This window comes from Colias croceus, chromosome 19, assembly GCF_905220415.1.
Source record: "Colias croceus chromosome 19, ilColCroc2.1".
Classification (NCBI taxonomy): Eukaryota; Metazoa; Arthropoda; class Insecta; order Lepidoptera; family Pieridae; genus Colias; species Colias croceus.
Genome location: NC_059555.1, coordinates 647432 through 669821, shown reverse-complemented (window position 1 = coordinate 669821; position 22390 = coordinate 647432). Strand labels below are relative to the sequence as shown.

The following is a 22390-nucleotide window of genomic DNA, read 5'->3' as shown; positions in this document are numbered from 1 at the left end:
ACATGTAAGTACCTATGTACCTTTAAAATATTACGTGGATATCTCATTATTAAGTACAACCGGTTGTCTGGAAGAAATCGCTATTTAGCGATAAGGCCGCCGTTTGTTACAATGTATCCTAGTTTAAGTCTCAATTTGTAAATTGTAAGAACAATAAAGTATGAATAAATAAATAAGTACAGTATTGTCCACTTATGTAATGTGACTAATGATATTGAGGACAAAATAAAAAATAAGCAGTATCAAGATCGTTCAGTCCATTTTCCCCAGGGTTGCACACTCAAAATTTTGATTTCCCTAATTGCCATCAGATTCTGGTTTACCTATAGCTTATTTTTATACAATTTTAGACTACTTAGTAACTAGTTATACAAGTTAAGATAATGATGTTTTAATTTAAAAAATTTTAACATCAAAATCTTAACAAATGTTATTATTGTTATATTGGAACGAAGTTCCTTTTCGCACGTTGTGAAAGGATGTAGACGGAAAAAAAATCTTATGAAAAGTTGTCAGTTGTCACCATGTTGTCACGACACTTTTTGCTAGAGTTGTGCGGCGTGCGACGTGCGCGTGGTTCTCTGTCTGTCTCTCTCTTACTTACCACTTCCTTCCATCCGGATGTCCTTTGACATCGCTCAAGTTTTTTTTTTGTTATTTTATTAGCTCTGTAATTAACCTCAATTTTCAGTCATACAGGCAGACAAAAAAAATTCTTCGATATCCGAATCTAAATTTACTTGACGTAAATAATTTTTAACACCTAACTTTTTGTAACTAAATATTTATTGTCTAGAATTATTTTATTACACCTTATTCCCTTATTTTAAAGAAAAAGTCAGATAGATTATTCGTATAAAATATATTCATAATTTTTAACAACATCAATTTAAAAAAAAATGGAACACCCCAATCCATGCTGTAATTTTTTTTTGATCGTTTGTTGTAATGTTCCTTATGCGGTTTGCATCGATTCTGCGTCCCTGAAAATATTTTTTTTTTATTATCGTATTTTTTATTCCAATATAATACCTACTACTATTTTTACGGTGCCATATAATATATTATGCGTTAAGAGATTTTCATAATTCTTATCTTTAATCCTACAACCCTCACAACGAAAATGCTACTTTGTGAATACACGTTTTAGAAATAGTTAAAGTTGTGAAGGCAAAAACCACCAAAACCACTTGATGCTCAAATTTACCACGCTGGTGGGAAAACATCGCAAGCTGAAAATAATGAAGCACATAGTGCCTTTACCTCACTTACTTCTCTTTAGACTGTAGCTGCACGATCCTATGTAGGTATGTTTCGAGATACATAGGATCATAATATTATATATACATAGGATATACGTATATGATCCTATATACCTATATCTCGAAACAGGGAAATGTCCCTTACTACCTATTTCCTAGCATTCCACTTACTTTTCCTTCGACCGTCGCTGTGCGATCCTAAGAATCCTACGCAGCTTCAGTAAAGCCCTCATTATAAACACTAATTGAAGATCAAAATCCTATTTCGGAGTATCAAGTGGCAATTCTTTCTGTCGACTAATCTTCTCATATAAAGAATATACAGTAGCTCCGCGTGTCTTTTCACAATTAACCTAAAGCTGTAAAGAACACACACTCCCATCCTACCCATCAATACTTACTTTTCCTTCGACCGTCTCTGCGCGATCCTATGAATCCTGCGCAGTTCCAACAAAGCCCTCATTATAACCACTAGTTGCTGTTCAAAATCCTCCTTCGGAGCATCCAAAGGCAATCCCTTTTGTCGGCTAATCTTCTCATATAAAGAATATACAGCAGCTCGTACGTGGCACAGTTCCGCATGTCTACGAGCCGCTGTGTCCTTGAGCCGGTTGAGCGCTAACTCCCATTTTATGACGCGGTTACGCACTTGATCGTAGCGCCACTGCGTAAACAAATTGACGTACAGTAAACAATTATAACGTATAAATTTATAAATAACTAGCTTTCCAACCGCGGCATCGCCCGCACAGTCAAAGAAAAACCCGCATAGTTCCCGTTCCCGAGGGATTTCCGGGATAAAACCTATCCTATGTCCCGGGGTAAAAAGTAGCCTTTGTCCTTTCTAGGGTATCAAAATATCTCTATACCAAATTTCATGCAAATTGGTTCAGTAGTTAAGGCGTGATTGAGTAACAGACAGAGTTTCGCATTTATAATATTAGTATGGATAGAAATAATTCGATCACGAGGCGGGACTCGAACCCGGCACGCCACGTCCATTCACGCCAATCCGTGGCGGACGCTTAACCAACTCAGCCACCCATGACCCGCCTCGTAATTGATTTTTTTCTATTCTTTAAAAAGTTACCTATATAACAATTGATGTGAATCAAAGTGAGGGTACTTGAATCGTTACGTCGATGACACGTAAAAATTATGGTGAACTAGTGGTCCGCCCCGGCTTCGCCCGAGATACATATATCGCAATAAAAGGTAGCATAAATGTCCTTTCTCGGGTAGGTGATAGATGCTCGACACCGCAAGGCCAAGGACGTGTCAGACAAGAAGAAAGCCTTCAACCGGGCCGCCAAGTCCTGCAAAAAGGCTCTACGGAAAGCTCGATTTGACCACGTCAGCCGTATAGGGAACAAACTAGCTTCTTACCCCTCTGGTAGCAAAGCGTTTTGGTCCCTGGCTAAGACGGTTGAATCGAATTTCTGCCGCCCCTCACTTCCTCCACTGCTGAAACCGGATGGGTCGCTGGCTCACACCGCCGTAGAGAAAGCGAACCTTTTTGCTTCTCTTTTCGCGGAAAATTCTCGTCTTGATCCCGCAAATGCGAAACCTCCCAGTCTACCTGGATGCGAGGTGAATATGCCGGAAATTCGCATCCGTCAGACTGAGGTGCTTAAAACGCTGCGGAATCTTGACGTGAATAAAGCCAGTGGCCCTGATGGAATTCCAGCCATAGTACTTAAAACCTGTGCGCCTGAACTTGCTCCTGTTCTGACACGCCTCTTTCGCCTCTCGATGACGACTGGAATAGTACCGAAATCTTGGAAACTTGCCAACGTGCAGCCCGTGCCCAAAAAAGGCAGTCGTGCCGACCCCTCCAACTATAGGCCAATTTCAGTCACGTCCATACTCTGTAAGACTATGGAACGTGTACTGAACAGTAGGCTCCTGGCACACCTAGAAGCGAACGACCTTCTCAGTGACCGACAATACGGGTTCCGCCGAAACCGGTCCACTGGGGATCTTCTAGCGTACGCCACCTACGTCTGGAGCGAGGCCATAGAGAATCATGGTGAAGCACTTGCTGTCTCCCTTGATATCTCAAAGGCCTTCGATAGGGTCTGGCATGATAGCCTAATTGGCAAGCTTCCATCCTACGGTCTGCCTACCGGTTTCTGCGCCTGGATCTCAGATTTTCTGAGAGACCGGTCGTTACGAGTAGTCGTTGATGGCTGCTCGTCCGACCTAATGGCTATCAATGCCGGGGTCCCTCAGGGATCAGTTCTCTCCGCAACACTCTTCTTGCTACACATCAACGATCTGCTGAAACCCGGTATCTATGGGTACGCAGACGATAGCACTGTTGTGGAGAGATATGTATCCAGCGCGCGAGCCAGTATGGCACAAATCCAGTCTCTACGGGAGGCGATGGTCGATCGCATGAACTTGTCCTTACAGGCGGTCTCCGACTGGGGCGATGCCAATCTGGTCAAGTTCAATGCTACTAAGACCCAGGCGTGTCTATTCTCCGCTAAACGGAGTCCATTCCATCTGACTCCGACTTTCCAGGGTGTATCCGTGCCGATAACCAACCACCTCGAGCTTCTTGGCATCACCTTGACGCCTACTCTGAACTTTGGTTCCTATATAGAATCCAAAGCCCAAGTAGCCTCAAAAAAGCTTGGAATTCTGGCGAAGGTGAGACAGTATTTCAGCCCGGGACAGTTGCTCAACCTTTATCAAGCACAAGTCCGATCGTGCATGGAATACTGCTCTCACCTCTGGGACGGTTCCGCCAAGTACCAGCTGGAGGCGCTTGAGGCGATAGAGAGGCGTGCCAAGAGGCTCATAAACGACGATGAGCTAGTAGGCAAAAAACTCCAGAGCCTCGCTCATCGTCGCAGAGTGGCCAGCTTATCGGTTTTTTACCGGATACACTTTGGTGAGTGCGCTGCGGAACTTCACGAACTTGTTCCGCCATCCCCGTTCTTCCATCGATCGTCGAGGCGCACAGATTCTAGGCATCGCCACATGGTGGACGTTCCATGTACCCGGACTAAGCGGTTCGATTCTACATTCTTCATTCGAACCGCAAGGGACTGGAACGCGCTTCCTGAATCTGTGTTCCCCGACGAGTACAATATGGGGGTCTTCAAGCGAAGAGTGAACCGGTACCTACTAGGGAAGCGCGTACCATCTTAGACCGCATCTCAGCTTTCCATCAGGCGAGATTGTGGTCAAGCGCTTCCCTATCCTAAGTAAAAAAAAAAAAAAAAAAGGTACCTATCAAAATATCTCCATACCAAATTTCATGCAAATAGGTTCAGTAGTTAAGGCGTGATTGAGTAACAGACAGACAGAGTTACTTTCGAATTTACAATATTAGTATGAATAAAGGCTAATTAATATTACAATGTACCCTCAAATCCGCGAGCGTATTGTTCAGCCCCATGATGAATAGCTTCTTCTCTTCAGTAAGAGCTGCAATCTCCTGGCGGGCGCTTTCCAGCATCTCCAGGTCTCTCTCTTGACGATCGGCTAACGTGTTCTTTGCAGCCGCTTGATTATAAAGTTAGGAATTTTGTTACTTGGGTATCTTTTTATTATTCTTGACTAGCTGCTTCCCGCGGTTTCACCCCCGTGACTCCACTCTTGTTGGTCGTAGCGTGATGATATATAGTCTATAGCCTTCCTCGATAAATGGGCTATCTAACACCGAAATAATTTTTCAATTCGGATCAGTGGTTCCTGAGATTAGCGCGTTCAAACAAACAAACTCTTCAGCTTTCTAATATTAGTATAGATAGGGAAGTCCTTAACCACAATCTTGCTTGATGGAAAGCTAAGATGTGGCCTAAGATGGTCCGCGCTTCCCTAGTAGGTACCCGTTCACTCTACGCTTGAAGACCCCCATATTGTACTAGTCGGGGAACACAGAATCAGGAAGCAATCAGAATCTGGCAGAATTATCAGTATTGTGGAGTTTGCCTCTGCAATATTGTGCTGAGCCAGGGCCTTTTTTGCAGCCACAATGCAAGCCTGATATAATTATTGTGTGTCAAACAATCGAATCACATGCTATCATATGGTATTGTATTTTTGTAATTTTTTGTATTTTTTATTGCGTCTTGAGTGTAATGTGTGTAAACATCATTGTGTTGTTTGGTTGCAAAAAATCTTTTTTGTATTGTACCTATCGTATTGTATAAAACTGTTTAAATAAATAATATTAGTTTAAACTGATCACTTGGTTCCTTTTTGTTCAATACCACTTTGACCGCTCAATTTTTACCGCCCGGAATCGGTTCAGTAGAGAATAAAATGTCGGTCTGGCAGGACACAAAAGCCCGAAAAACTATTTTTTTTAATCAAAAAGACAGAAATCTCACGAAATACACTGAATTCAACTCTTTTCAAAACAGAATTAAACATAATAAAAGCATTTTAGATATTCCGAAAAGCATTACCTAAGGCTTCATATCTATTGAGAACGTCCAAAGGTTGCTTGAACTCCGGATAGTTGTGCACCACAGACATCAAATAATCCTGAAACAATATTCACCTTCATCAAAATCATCACATACATTCGAACATTATTATTGAATCCTGTACACTTTCGTCAAAGTATTAATATCGTCGTAAATCGTCAATAGATAAGCTAAAGCCTAGAAGCGAGTACACGCAAGGAAGATCTAATTTTGATTTATACATGCATAGGTTTTTACTTTATTCATGTTTTTCTTCACCGATTGCAGCAGTGTTTGCATGTGGATAATTTGCTAAATTTTAACTCGAGCGTTTTTAAGTAGTATCTCATTTTCAACTTTTTGCATGATTATAATTAATTATCTGCCAGATGATTTAGCTACTGACCTACTAAATGTGTTCTTGTGTTGTATAACTAATTACATAGTCGAATTGAGAACCTCCTCCTTTTTTGAAGTCGGTTAAAAATTCAAACAATATTCATTACCATTCACCATCACTATCACTAGGTATATAGTTTAAAAAAAGTCGCTTTCTCTGTCCCTATGTCTCTTTGTATGCTTAAATCTTTAAAACTACGCAACGGATTTTGATGCGGTTTTTTAATAGATAGAGTGATTCAAGAGGAAGGTTTTAGTATATAATTTAATTAGGTTTTAGACAGCGGGCTAAGCCGCGGGCGGTAAGCTAGTTTTTAATAATTCATTCACAAACCTGTGCAAGAGAAGTGCGGCAACGCCGCATAGTCATGTTATTACAGAATACAGCCTAGCCAGTTGAAATTAGAATCGGTAAATTCAGTACCTATTTACAGAATTTTTCTTAAATAATCATGACAAGTAAAAATGATAAGCACAATATATTAGATATGGACATATAAATTAATTTAATAAACAAGAACCAACCTCATAAACCGTATAATCCTCGACCTGTTTCTCCATGAGCCCCCTAACTTCCTCCATCTCTGCGACGCGTTGCCGCATCGCGTCCGTTTCGCGGGATTTCCTTTCAAGCATCTCTAGATCTGCCTCCATCTTGCGTTGGGCACGTTCGCGCTTTTCTTGGTTTTCTCTTATGAACTGTTGTACACCGCGTGAATTTACAACTTCAATTTGTACTTTTATGTGTTAGTTACTTTTGAATTGTCTTTTAAAACATCTTCGAATTCGCAACAAATTTAACTTTGGTTCTCTTTGAGGGAAAAAGGGCTAGATAATAATTATATTTTTTCATGTCGAGTACCTATAGATAGATTCATCATTTATAAATTTATAGATTCATTTAGATTTTAGATTCTTGATATTTTTCCTTTATATTAAGAAAAATTAAAAGAAAGGTACCTAATCGCTCGCTATCTTTTTTTTGCTATAATTGCTTGCTTTTTACATAAAAAAACGCCACTAAATATCCTATGAAGAATTAAAGTAATAAGGTTATTTTACGATATAAACTATTAAAAAACAGATGGCGCTAATTTAGATGGTTATCGAATTTGCCTGAAATACATAAATACGAGAATACGGGCGAACCTTACCTTGTTAAAGCTAATAAACGAATCCTTCAGCAGCATTTCCTTCTCACGCAGATCTTGCCACTTTGCGTTCATGGTCTGCCTATTAATCCGTTCCTCTTCCCGCTTATGTGCCAGCTTCTCGTCAGCCTCCATGAGATCCCTTCGCGCCTGTTCCATCAGCACTTGCGGGGTCGGACGGGCGACATCCCATACTGGGTACTTTCTGGATAATATGATGTGGGAAATGGGAATTATTTCTAATGGATACTTTTTTGAATACTGCATACACAGATTCGTGCGAATAGCTTGGCGAATAACGAACACGATTTGTGAAAAAGCGTAAAAATGTGGTAGGTACAAATTATAAAATGCGAATTCGTTATTCGCCTGGCCTTTTTTTCTCTCTTGCTTCTTTCAAACGCACGAATGTGTAAATACGGTTAATGCCTACTTGCCGTTACTGAAAATCAGTAAAATTATTATCTGTTTATTTTTTAATGGTAAGAAAGTTAAACTACTTACAAATCTTATTTTTATGTTTTTATTAATAGACTTTTATTCATAAAAATGTTGTATTTCATCTGTATAAAACGTTAAAGTAGGTACCAAATAGTGTTGGCATAGGATCTCGAATTATTTGTATGGTATATTATTTTTTATTATTATGGTGATATAATAATATTACAAGCTAACTTAGTCAATGCGTAAAAAAGACTTACTTGACCATACGAGCACTTTCCATTAGCGATTTATAATATTCCGACACGGATTCCACAGGAGGTCCATGAGGAAGCGCGATTGGCGCCAAATCTTTCGAAATTTTCTTCATGATTTTAATTAAGTATTTAAAGTCTTAAAATAATATAAATTATTAAAAGTTGATTTGCGTTGTGTTGGCTTGCAATTTTCAAAAATAATAAAGTCTAACAAGAGTCTAACAAACTGCGTTGCCTAGCAATAAATTTTTAACGGTTAAATATACTGTTTTCGTAATTTCTATATGGAGGTTATTATAAAATAAATCCCCCTGTAAAAGAAAAAAAAATGGACAGAATCTAGCAGAAAAAAAATTCATCAAGTTGTATTTTTCATTTTCATTGTTGTGAGGAATTTGTGCATTCCTATATATTATTATATTACAATAGGTGCATTCCAATTTCCACCCAACTACAAAATAACTACCTACAGTACAGTCTACGAAGGACTCCACAGACAATAAAAATTAAATGTTACGCAGAGAGAAATTGTTAAAACACCGTTTAATTTTGCACAGTGATTTGAAATGAAATGAAATAAATTTATTTGTCCATTTTATGTTTTACAATAATTAATGTACGACAGTGGGTCCCAAACTAAGTTTAAATGAAAGTATAGCATAATTTTTTTTTAAATAAGTAATAACTCCGAATAAATCTACCAGTGCAAACTTAGCACCCCATCTATGGAATTTTGGGTCGAAAATGACCTTGATCGTTAGGTCCCCGTTAGGTCCTTTAAGGTCCCACATTTTTTTCGTTAGGTCCCCTTTAGTTTTTTTTTAATAATATTTTAAATTTTAGGTATAAAAAAAATGCACTTTGGCACCCCATCCATAGAATTTTGGGTCAAAAATGACCTTAATCGATAGGTCTCCGTTAGGTCCTATAAGGCCCCATAATTTTTTCGTTAGGTCCCCTGTAGTTTTTTTTTAAATAATTTTTTTTTAATTTTAGGTATAAAAAAGTTACACTTTAGCACCCCATCCATAGCAAAATTGGCGAATTTTATCAAAATCGTATTCTTTACCGTTAGGTCCGTAGAGGCCCATCATTGAAATTGTTAAATTATTTATGTTATTAAAATCTATATATATATAAAAGAAAGTCGTGTTAGTTACTCCACTTATAACTCAAGAACGGCTGAACTGATTTAGCTGAAAATTGGCAGGGAGGTAGTTTAGAGCCAGGAGAAGGATATAGGATACTAAATATGTACCTACCACGGGCGAAGCCGGGGCGGACCACTAGTTATATTGAAACCTGCGCATGCGCCTTAGAGCATTAAGGCATGCGCACATCATTCATAAACAGTGCGAAATTTAAATTGGTATCGTTTCATTTATTAAATTAACTAATAAATAAATATATTATATAGGTCTACCGAATCTGATGGCATATTTATATTTAAGAAATAAAAGATTTTCATGTGGCAGCTTATTTGACAACTATCAAATTGGTTGTCAAATTATTTGTCTTTTTTGCAGTTGATGATTAATTGTTAGGATTTTGTCTAAAAATCTTCGAAAATGTCGAAAAAGCCGCTGCGATCACAACAATATGTGTAGTTTATAATGTGTATAGAAAAAAATTCGAAGAAGAAGGGTCAAACACATCACAATTTTCAATTTTGAAGATTTTATTGGTAAATTGGACTTACCCGTTTTGATACTTTAAATTAAAAAATATTATATGTAGGTAACTATAATATTGTTTGTTGATTAGAATATAATTTTATGAAAACTTATTACAGGAGTTTCCAATACGGCTATTCTTCAAGTCCAAGCTGTCCAAGTCAATTTTATAATGTGGTAATCTGTTAATACTTACGACAATAAACATAGTTTTATTTTATTTTTATTTTGTTATCATGGCATACTGGTAATGAATATACAAATAGAGGTATGTGTAAATTATACCTGTATACAAGTAATATGTCTAATTGTATATGTAAGTATATGTACCTACATAATATTAAATGGATATCTCATTATTAAGTACAGTATTGTCCACTTATGTAATGTGACTAATGATATTGAGGACAAAATAAAAAATAACCAGTATCAAGATCGTTCAGTCCATTTTCCCTAGGGTTGCACACTCAAAATTTTGATTTCCCTAATTGCCATCAGATTCTGATTTACCTATACTAGTCACGTCTGGTTCGAAAGATGAAACTGGGTTTTTATTTCGAAAATTTATTTGGCAACACTTGACAGTTAACTGTCATTAAAACCTGAGTTTTTGATGTGTCTAAGCTTGTCAAAGTGATTTTTTTTGTGTTTTTCTGCGATTTTAGCTTAGGATTTTAGTGATTTCTAAAAAAAAAATTGAAAAAAATTATTAAAAAAACACAAAAGGGGACCTAACGAAACAATTGTGGGACCTTATAGGACCTAACGGAGACCTATCGATTAAGGTCATTTTTGACCCAAAATTCTATGGATGGGGTGCTAAAGTTGCATTTTTTTATACCTAAAATTTAAAAAATTATTTAAAAAAAGACTAAAGGGGACCTAACGAAAAAATTGTGGGACCTTAAAGGACCTAACGGGGACCTAACGATCAAGGTCATTTTCGACCCAAAATTCCATAGATGGGGTGCTAAGTTTGCACTGGTAATAAATCTTATTCAAGATAAGCAAGAAAGGTAAAATAAGTAATGACAAAGATACAAAAGATTTCAGTGATAAAATTATTACTAAACGATAATTGATGCGTCCTAATCGAAAACTGTCTACTGTCAAAAATAAAGGATGTGACTTTGAAAAAAATAATCGATTAATTATACGAAATAATCGATATCCCAAAAACATCGTATTTTCGATTAATCGTCATATTTCTGTAAAAAATGTCTTAAGATAAAAAACGCCAATTTTCTCATGACTTGCAGCGGTTTAACGTAGCAAATGAAAAACGTAACGGTTTTAAAAAATCGATTATTTATAAATAATAATCGATTATTTGAATAATCGATTTTTTTGTAACATCCCTGTCAAAAATATTCTGTGATCTGTCATCTATGAACGCTCAAGTTCATGTTGTGCGCTTCTTTTGCGGTTCCGTAATAAATAAAAGTTTTATTATATAAATATCAATAGAATAATAATAAAAGAAATATAATTGCAGTAAATTGTGTCATCATTAAAAATGTATACGTAAAACGAACACAAGCATGCTAGGAGATATTCAACTTACTAAACGTTTGGTTGTTATTGCGATTGTCCTCGGCATTATTTTAATTTTAAAGGAGTACGTGTTTGTATTTCCATTATGACACAGCACAGGGTAGCGTATTTTTACAACCCGGACGTGGGTAACTTTCACTATGGCCCGGGGCATCCAATGAAACCCCATCGGCTGTCTGTAACACATAGTTTGGTGCTCAACTATGGCTTGCACAAGAAAATGCAAATATATAGGCCCTATAGAGCCAGCGCACATGATATGTGTCGGTTCCACAGTGAGGATTATATAGAATTTCTTCAAAATGTAACCCCACAAAATATTCAGAGTAAGTAGTTTTTGAGCTTCACAAAAATACAATCTATACTAATATTATAAAGCTGAAGCGTTTGTTTGTTTGTTTGAACGCGCTCGGGAACTACTGGTCCGATTTGAAAAATTATTTCGGTGTTTGATAGCCCATTTATAGAGGAAGGCTATATAATATCATCACGCTAAGACAAACAGGAGCGAAGCAATGCAGGTGAAACCGCAGGGAACAGCTAGTAACTGGATAAATATTGACAAAAAATCATTTTAAATTACTAAGGCTGGTTTTAGTGTCACACTGATTAAAGCATTATAGAATTATGCATAGGTATAAGCGCATGTGCTTCATACAGTTTCATGTTTTGGCTGTCAGCGCTAAACAGTAGTGTTGTACCAAAACAAGCCTTAACAATAACTTTCATTCCACCCTCACATTCTCAGATGCAATATCTTCTTTAACAGGGCAGATATAAATTTATGGCTAAAGTATATTCAGTTTAGTTAGTTTGTCTAACCAAATCTTCATTAATTTACAGGTTATTCCAAAGATCTCTTGCACTATAATGTGGGTGATGACTGTCCAGTATTTGAGGGCCTATTTGACTTCTGTTCAATGTATACGGGAGCCTCTTTGGAAGGAGCAATGAAACTAAATAACAATGCTTGCGATATTGCAATTAATTGGTCTGGTGGACTGCATCATGCAAAGAAATTTGAACCTTCAGGTATGTTAAATAAATAAATAAATATTTTCAGGACAATTTTTCACACACTGCATGATCTGATCCCATATGGCAGGGCCACTACCAACTTAAAAATTTAACTTACTACAGCATGTAAAGTTTTTCAGTTATGCTAAAATTATACCTATTAATAACTCAGCCCCCGGAATCACAGACACAATAGAAAATCTATTGTGTCGTGGACCGATCGGGCCGTTGGGGGCTGGGGGCTCAATGGGTTAAAAATGTTAATAAGTACAGATTCCGTACTTTAATGTAGCAAATTAAAATGGTACATGGCAAACAGCCTTTGTCAGTAATTTATTAGTAGCAGTCAAATGGTAACAAAAATATTTGACGACAGTCTTAGTCTTAAGGGTTGTAATGATGAATTTGTTTTCGCATTGCAGGATTCTGCTATGTAAATGACATAGTCATAGCCATACTAGAGCTACTCAAGTACCATCCTCGCGTGCTATACATCGATATAGACGTCCACCACGGTGACGGTGTGCAAGAGGCCTTCTATCTCACAGATAGAGTGATGACGGTCAGCTTCCACAAGTACGGGAACTACTTCTTCCCAGGAACGGGGGATATGTATGAAACGGGAGCAGAGAGTGGTAGATACTTTTCGGTTAATGTGCCATTGAAAGAGGGTATCGATGATCTGAGTTATGTACAGGTTAGTGAGAAAAGTGTTTAACACTTAACACTTAATTAGTTGTAAAAATAGGAAACCTTAGAATTACTTACAGCTAAAAACAGAGTACAACTAACTTGGCGGCCTTATCACTAAGTAGTGATCTCTTCCAGGCAACCACTGTAAAAGGTAAAGAGCAAAAAGATCACTATTGGCGTAAAAAGTTGTGTAATAAAAACCATACTAGGATATAATTTTAATGCTCTTTATTATGAGGAACGAATTGTATTTTTTAACAAAATGAAAAATTCAAGAATGATTTAACATTTTTTTGCTATAATAATTCTACAGTATTATTGAATCTAGGTTATTTATATTATAGGAATATACCAATATAAATCTACGTCATCTTACATCTTAAGACAGAAATAAAGAAATCATTTGTTCATGTGCCAACAGGCAAAAAAATATTTAAAACTACAAAGTACAATTAATTGATTATAATAAAATAAAATTAAGAGAGATATTATAAGTGACACAAAATGTATAATGTATTTAAGTAATTTGCATGTCGTTGAATGACGGCTAAATAGCTGTAATAATGTATTTTAACACCTTTATTACACCATGTTTACTTGCAAATAAACAATTTATTTATTTGTTTAAAAAACTAAAATTATTATCTATTACAGGTATTCAAACCCGTAATATCCAACGTGATGGAGTTCTACCGTCCCGCGGCCATCGTGCTACAGTGCGGGGCGGATTCCCTCGCCGGCGACAGGCTTGGTTGCTTCTCTTTATCCACTAGAGGCCACGGGGACTGTGTAAAGTTTGTGAAGAATCTTAATCTGCCTACGCTCGTGGTTGGCGGTGGGGGGTAAGTAATATTTTTTTTATTTAATTTCATAAATTATTTTTTATAGGTATATGATAATTAAGTTGTGTGTGTGTCTAGCTGGTCAGTGATTAGAATCTTCAATTAATTATTACTACAAATACGTAAAAAAAAAAAAAAAAAATTTTATAATAGTTCCTTCATAAGATGAGAATGTCTGCTTATCATCTACCCCGTCATATCTTCAAAATCACATATGCACATAAATTTTATCAATCAAGCAAATATTATTAATTTTTACATATTTTAATATCCTACTTGTTTCATTATTGAGTATATTTTGTTTTTGTTTTTTCCTATATTATGAGGTTTTTCCTTATACTTGTTCATTGCTCATATTAAGGTGGATGTTCCGACCGTCCCTCCATACATTTTTGATTACCTCTAAACACTTAACACAGTCACTATTTCTTTAAAACTAATCATTTTATCACTTCTCTATAATGAAATGTGTGCGCGTTCGACCTTTTTAATCAATAATTTACAATATTTACTTAGAAAAACAACAGTAAAATACCGGAAAAATTTGACACTTCTACAGTAGTGTGCGTGACTTTTGCCAAGCGAAACACGACATAAAGCACGACATCTAGCGCATAGACTATATACTTATTACAGATCTAGCGCGTCAATGTCTAAACGAAAGGCGATGTTTAGACATAAGACGCGCTAGATGTCGTGCATTCGCGTTCGTTATCTTATACGCTTATATACATAATGAGCATAATTCTAATAAATCAAAGTTCTGTGTAAAAATTGAGTAATTTCATTTCCAATCGTTCAAAGAAAATAACAATAAAATAAAACTAATGACCTTAGAAACTATGTTTTTTTTTGTAAACAATTTATTACTCATTATTGTTCGTCCGTCGTAGGTCTGTAAACTGTATTGTACACTGAAGGTAAATGGTACTGTAGGTACTTTAGTTCGGCGTCGTCGTCGGCTTGATATAAATTACATTCTTGATTTCATTGACACGCGCTATGATTTGCGCGCGGAATTTCTTGTGTTGTGAATTTATTTTTGTATGTTAAGCATTTTAATTGATTCAAATTGCAATGTTTCTCTAGTATGCATTTGAGACTATATTGTAAATTGTAATAATTGATCGTGGGTATAGTAATTAATTATTCTAATAACGCAATTAGTAATATATATGTATTTTCGGTGGGATTCAAAACAAAAAATTGGCCCGTGATTTTTATGAAATTTCACCACATTGCAAATCACATCAATCATAGTTCATACACATGTATGACGAAAGTGATTAGTATTGTGGCTAACATTGACTCATCAGTTCATCACTGAAACCAGTGATAAATCAGTACCTATATCATATTGTGTTTGAATATTTTTAAACAATGATATAAGTATACAATTATTATAAATCGGTAAACTATCAAAGTAATCACAAACTTGCAAACATTGGTAAAATGTCCAGTAGTTTATGAGCCTATTCATTACAATCAAACAAACAAACAAAGTTTTCCTCTTTATAATATTAGTGTAGACAAACACTATGAATACGATCACGAATGCAAATTCGGGGATTTTCTAATTATTGCTAAATAATAATTGAATTCGTTTTGAAATACTCTATAATTTTTAGTGTATAAATATTAAATATACATTTATAATGTGGTGCTCATTTTTTTTGTACTGCTAACGCTATTGTAGGTACCTATTTTCGTTGTTTTATTTCAAGTGAACACGGCCATACAATTTTGTCACGAGCCGCCTATGATTGTAGGTACTTTTGTTAGGCTCCTTCGTCGTCCGCGTCGCGTCGGCTCGAAAGTTCTTGATTTCATTGTCACGCGCTATGATTTGCGCGCGGATTTTCTTGTGTTGTGAATTTATTTTTGTATTATTATTATTTTTTATTTTTTTTTTATTTTATTGATTTAAATAAAATATTTCACTAGTATGCATTTGAGACTATATTGTATTATGTATAATTTATCGTAGGTATAGTTATTCTTATAACGCAGTTATATTTTCGGTGGGACAATTTGACCCGTGATTTTTCTGAAATATCACCACGTTGCAAATCACATCAATCATACACACGTATGACGAAAGTATAGTGGCTAACATTGACTCATCAGTTCATCACTGAAACCAGTGATAAATCAGTATATATCATATTTTATTGTGTTTGAATATTTTTTAAACAACGATATATACAATATTATTATAAATCGGTAAACTACCAAAGTACTTCCGAATTTTCAGACAGACAAACAAGTAGTTTGAACACGCAGTTTTCTTATACTAGTAGCAAAAATCAAAACCATAATATTATGTTTACCTACTATATTTTACTAAAAGTCGAGTGCGTCGAAATCGTAAATAATAATATAATGTTTTTCACCTTCCTGGTTATTTTCCCATAGTAAATAGTGTTTTAGGTTTGTTGTTGTAGGTAGGAATAATAATAATTATTCTTACTTGTTGGTTATGAAATGTATATTGAAATAATTTACTTTTACAAATCATTAGTGATATTAGTTTTGAGTGAAAATGCTTGGATCAGCATAATATTATATGGTACTTCAAATACATGTTTTGATAAAAAAACAATAGTGTAATAAAATAAAACTGCGTTTTATTGTAATCAATGTTGACAGTTTTAAATTCCAAAATTATTGATCAATAAAATAGTTTACACCAACAAATATAACTTTTATTTTTATAACCATCGTTCATAATATAAACCGTAGCAGGTGGCGTTTTGAAGTTCTGTCTACTCATACAGAAAAATGGAAAACTTGTTTTTTTTGTAAACAATTTATTACTCATTATTGTTGTTTGGCTGTGTGTTTGGCAACTCGAAGCGTGGTCGTCCGTCGTAGGTACTTTTGTTCGGCGTCGCGTCGTCGCTCGTCCGCGTCGGCTTGATATAAAACATTCTTGATTTCATTGACACGCGCTATGATTTGCGCGCGGAATTTCTTGTGTTGTGAATTTATTTTTGTATGCTATGCATTTTAATTGAATCAAATTGCAATATTTCTCTAGTATGCATTTGAGACTATATTGTAATAATTGATCGTGGGTAGGTATAGTAATTAATTATTCTAATAACGCAATTATATTTTCGGTGGGATTCAAAACAAAAAATTGGCCCGTGATTTTTATGAAATTTCACCACATTGCAAATTATATATTATACAATTACAATTACAATTATTATAAATCGGTAAACTATCAAAGTAATCACAAACTTGCAAAATATGCTTTTCCGAATTTTCAGACAGACACACAATTTTATTAGTTTGTTTTAGCAAAGTAGGTACCTATACCTATACGCTTACGTCGCGCGTCGCGTCGCGTCGTCGAAAACGGTGCGCCCAGAAACAAACATACCTACCTAATTCAGTTACAATCCTTTTTTTGTTCCGTAATATATTGTATTCTAATACGATTTTTTTTATTCGTCGGCCAGTTCTACTAGGTATAAAAAGATAAAATTGAAATATAATTATTGTAGCGACAGCCATATTATGTTACTATGTTTTCGTAAATATGTTTTTCACCTTCCTGGTTATTTTCACATAATCTTATATATATATAAATGAATCGCAAAATGTGTTGGTAAGCGCATAACTCGAGAACGGCTGAACCGATTTCGATAATTCTTTTTTTATTATATTCCTTGAAGTACGAGGATGGTTCTTATGTAGAGAAAACGTAAACATGTACCACGGGCGAAGCCGGGGCGGACCGCTAGTCTAATATAAAAATGAATCGCAAAATGTGTTGGTAAGCGCATAACTCGAGAACGGCTGAACCGATTTCGATAATTCTTTTTTTATTATATTCCTTGAAGTACGAGGATGGTTCTTACTTCTTATGGAGAGAAAACGTAAACATGTACCACGGGCGAAGCCGGGGCGGACCGCTAGTAAATAATAAAATAATAAATAGTGTATTAGATTTGTTATTGTAGGTATCTTGTATACCTACGAATAATTATTCTTACGTCTTGTTGGGAAATGTTCAAATACCTACCTATTGAAATAATTTACTGTTACAAATCATTAGTGTTATTAGGTAGTTTTGAGTGAATAGGCATGGATCAGAAATTCAGAATATAATATGCTACTAACTACTCAAATACATACACGCCAAACTTGTTTTACATTCACGCCATCTAGAGTTCAATCTTTATCATTTTTGTATACGTCTGTGTGTGTAAACGACCCTGTATGCAATGACAGATGTTAAAACGCATGGTTTTACCGAATTGGGTGGATTTTAAGGCAATGATATGACATATTTAAATAAAATATAATATTCAGTAATCGCCATGACTATTCCTACGACCTTAATCTTTTCCAATTACGCAAAAACTCAAATAAACTAGAAATGTAGAATTCAGCGCCATCTAGCGGGACATTGGCTGGGAACAGATCGTAGCAATCACCTTAAACTATTCCTATTAATTTCACAGCTACACATTACGTAACGTAGCGCGATGTTGGACATACGAAACGTCACTATTAACGGATGAGGATATCTCCAATGAGTTACCGTATACTGAATATTTGGAGTTCTTTGCTCCAGATTTTCAGTTGCATCCTGAAGTCACTGGGTAAGTTATATTTTTCACACAGTGAGTTAAGTAAGTGGCTAAGTGATTAAATGTTAGTTATTTAGTGAGTAAGTCGTACATTAATTTCTGTCGGATAGTTGAATTCAGTCTATTGCTAGATGATTCACAGTTAGTCGCTATATAAGTAATTTTTTCCTATTTCAAGTTTATGTCTGTTACTTTTGAAACAAGTCCAAATTGAATGTTAATCAAATTTTTATCCAATATTTACTTATTTTAATGTAAATGATTGTTTTTACAGAAATTCAACAAATGCAAACAGCAAGCAATATTTGGAAGCAATCACAAAGTATGTGTATGATAATCTCAAGATGTGTCAGCACTCGCCCGCCGTCCAAATGACGCATATTCCAGGTAAATTATTTTTAATTGGAACAATTTTTAAATATCATTTATAACTCATGAAACATAAAATTCTTTTGACATTTATTTTTCAAACTACAGGTGACTTCTTCCCTGAAGAAGAGCGAATGAAAGAAGAACCAGATCCCGACATCCGCATCAGCCAAGAGGAAGCGGACAAAATGGTGGAGCCCAAAAACGAGTTTTATGACGATGAAAAAGACAACGACAAGGAGATATTGCCCGAAGTTAAGGAGCCCTAGCATACGATCGACCTCACAGACCCGCTGGCCACCTGACACGGCAAGTTCAGGCGGTACCGCGAGCTTGTGGGCGAGGACAGTGTAGAGACAAGTGACAGCATAGTGCTCAGTGAATAGTGACTCGGCTATAGTGCGTGTGTAAAAAACTTGGCTAACACATTGCCAAGTGAAGGACTAGCATACAATCGACCTCACAGACCCGTTGGCCACCTGACACGGCAAGTTCAGGCGGTACCGCGAGCTTTTGGGCGAGGACAGTGTAGAGACAAGTGACAGCATAGTGCTTAGTCAATAATGTGTGTACAACACTTGGCTAACTCATTGCCAAGTAAAGGACCCCAGCATATCTATAGTGTGAATGTGCATTGTTTAGCACAACAGTAGTAGAAAGTGCTTACAACTACAGTTATTGAGGTGCGAATTGCTTATTACATTGAACTAAAGCTAATGTGATAATTGCTTATGAGAAAACTACAACCTGCAATTTCAAAATAATATTGAGCTCAGGAAATAGCGTGAGCTTGTGGGTGATGTTTGGAAAGAGAAGTGCTATGAAAACATTTGACTCAATTTTAGTGATGCTTTATTGAATTTTGTGAGACACATTTAAAAGATCTCGAGAGCTTGTGCGAAACACTAGCAAGAACAATGATAAATTAATGAAATATGATAAGTGATAGTGCAGAACAATTTCCTAATGGAACATAGTGAAAGACGTTGGCAAATACATAGTAACTTAGTGAATAAATTGAATACTAGACTACATCAGACACAGTGCTTGCAATATTTTAAAACTTATGCCATAGATTAGTTAACAGACTAGCAATTAATAAAAAAGTGCTTCTTATAGAATTTTTATATAATAGAACATAGCAAATATTGATAGATCGCTATGGAATAATTGCAAGTCTACATGCAAATGTTGTAAATTTTATCACTAATAATAACTTCCATTAATGGCAATTATTAATAAATAATAATTTTAACTGAATCCAGTATTGGGACTTGCATGATAGCCTCCTATATACCTACCACTTTTCTCAATTTTATTGTACATGGTCATAACGGATAAGTTAGAAAGCGCAAAGTAATCCTGTAGTGGTGAAACTGGCTGTTAAACTTATTTATTATTATTAGCCTTTGATCAGACTCATGTATGTATTATATATGGTAGGTTTGATCCATCTCTGCGTGTCCGTTTGCCAGTTGGCAAAGGCCTCCTCCAATCTCTTCCATTCGGGCCTTTCTATGGCCACTCTACCCCAAGTTGTGCCCGCTACCTGTTTGATGTCATCGTCCCATCTTTTTTGTGGTCTACCTCTCTTTCTCTTTCCTTCTCTTGGGTACCACTGTGTAGTTATTTTGCTCCATTTTTCTTTACCCCTGATCATGTGCCCCGCCCATTTCCACTTTTGCCTTCTTATCTTCAGTGTTATATCCTGGACCTTAGTCTTGTATCTGATGCTGCTTTGCTTTATTTTGTCTTTTCTTTTGATGCCAGTCATGCTTCTTTCCATGGAATTTTGACAGATGCGGAGTTTATTTGTTATGTTTTTTGGTAGAGCCCACGTTTCACTTCCATACGTCAGCACAGGTAGGATGCATGTGTTGAATAGTTTAGCTTTAGTTGAAATGTGTAGGTTATTGTCTTTCATTACTTCTTTAAGAGACCAATACTTTTTCCAGCCATTCACAACTCTTCGATCAACTTCCTTGCTTTCGTTGTCCTCTGGGGATATTAGTTGGCCGAGGTAGATGTAATCTTCAACGTATGATATTTGTTTTTGTTCCAGTGCTACCGGGTATTTTTTGCCATTGGTCATAATTTTGGTTTTGTCCGGATTTAGCTTTAATCCCGCCTTCGCACTTTCAGATGCTAGGTCATTTATCATCTTGCTTAAGTCCTCTGGTGTTTTTGCAAATAATACAATATCATCCGCGAATCTTAGGTGCGTCAGCGTGCGGCCATTTATAATTATGCCCATGTCTATCCATTTCATATTCCTGAAGATCATTTCCAGTACTGCCAGGAAGAGTGTTGGTGAGAGGGGATCGCCCTGTCTCACACCTTTTTGTATTTGAAACCTATTTCCTTCCTTTTCTAGTTGTATGCAAGCCGAACTGTCTTTGTATATGTTTCTGATAATTCTAATATAGTTGTGCTCTATTCCTAGCTCCTTTAATGCTTCCCAGATTTTTGAGTGTATCAGAGAATCAAATGCTTTGCTGTAGTCTATGAAAGCTATGTAGTATGTAAGCTGATATTCAGTGTATTTTCCTATGATTTGTCTTACAGTATGGATGTGGTCTAGTACCGAGAAGTCTTTGCGGAAACCTGCCTGTTCTATTGGTTGTTGCTCATCTAGTTTCCTACTTATTCTTCCCAAAATAACCTTTGCAAAGATCTTGTAAATGTTAGACATTAGGCTGATGGGACGGTAGTTTCTTATGTCGCAATGATTTCCTTTTTTGAATATAAGGATAATGGTGGATTCAGTCCATTGTTTTGGGATCATTTCAGTGTTTATTACATTGTTGAAAATATCGGTTAAAATTGGTGTCATGATTGCTTTGGTCAACTTTAGTATTTCATTTGTTATGCCATCTGGCCCTGGAGCTTTATCAAGTTTTTGTGTGTCAATAGCTTTTTCAGTCTCTTCCAACATGATGTAAGGTATCAATTCGTTATCTGGGAGTTCAATTTCTCTTTCATTTGTTTTATATTTGTACAGTTCTGTGTAATAATCAGTAGCAATCTTAAGGATTTCGTGTCTATCAAACTTTCTCGCTCCACTGTTTTCCTCCATCTTTACAATCCATTCCTTCTTATTAGTTAATTCTTTGTATGCCTTTTTTATTCCTCCTGTGCGTCTAATATGTCTCTCTATTGTTTCCATTCGACGTTGCCTCCTGTCTTTCCTTATATTCTCTTTTATTTCTTTACTAACTCGGGCAATTTCTTTCCTGTTTTTTTCTGTGCTTTTTGCATTTATTAGGTCTGCTCTTTGTCCAAGGAGGTTGACAGTTTTGTTGGACATCCACTTATCAGGGGAATCTTTCTTGTTTCTAAGTTCTATGGTACTAGTGGTTATTGCTCTTTCTAGCCAAGTGTATTTCTCTTGCATTTCAGCGCCTTTTGTTTCTATACTGTATTCCTTAAGTTTCGAGTTGAGTGAGTTGGCTATTTCTCCTATATTATTTTTATTGATTTTTAGAATCCCTGGGCTTGTTCTTGGTCTGGAATTCTTTGGTTGAGATGAATTCAGTTCAGCCCTGACCATACGGTGATTAGTGTTGAAGTTGAGGTTGTTGATGACATTTATGTCCAAGAAAAATTTTTGTTTATTAGTCATTATAAAGTCGATTTGGTTTTTTGATTTGCCATCGGGTGACAGCCAGGTCCACATTCTATTTTTCTTTTTCTTGAAGACAGTA

General features: G+C 36.0%; 2 protein-coding genes across 3 annotated transcripts; one reads left to right on the top strand and one right to left on the bottom strand.

The window, feature by feature from the left end:
* Positions 1-939: 939 nt before the first annotated feature.
* On the bottom strand, positions 940-8116 carry LOC123700348 (coiled-coil domain-containing protein 42 homolog). Of its 2 annotated transcripts, XM_045647537.1 has the most exons (7): positions 7938-8116; positions 7240-7441; positions 6611-6784; positions 5687-5765; positions 4639-4778; positions 1664-1926; positions 940-983 (listed from the first exon to the last, which is right to left on the bottom strand). In XM_045647537.1, the coding sequence occupies exons 1-7, from the start codon at positions 8045-8047 to the stop codon at positions 956-958; spliced, it is 996 nt and encodes a 331-aa protein (XP_045503493.1). In that variant the 5' UTR covers positions 8048-8116; the 3' UTR covers positions 940-955. The 2 variants fall into 2 exon arrangements, with proteins under 2 accessions (XP_045503493.1, XP_045503494.1); XM_045647538.1 differs by lacking the exon at positions 6611-6784.
* Positions 8117-10990: 2874 nt separating this feature from the next.
* LOC123700122 (histone deacetylase 3) lies at positions 10991-20072 on the top strand. Its single transcript, XM_045647254.1, has 7 exons — positions 10991-11487; positions 12005-12193; positions 12601-12875; positions 13526-13713; positions 18189-18329; positions 18592-18704; positions 18795-20072. Exons 1-7 carry the CDS (start codon positions 11247-11249, stop codon positions 18953-18955), a joined length of 1308 nt encoding a protein of 435 aa, XP_045503210.1. The 5' UTR covers positions 10991-11246; the 3' UTR covers positions 18956-20072.
* The last annotated feature ends 2318 nt before the right edge of the window (positions 20073-22390 follow it).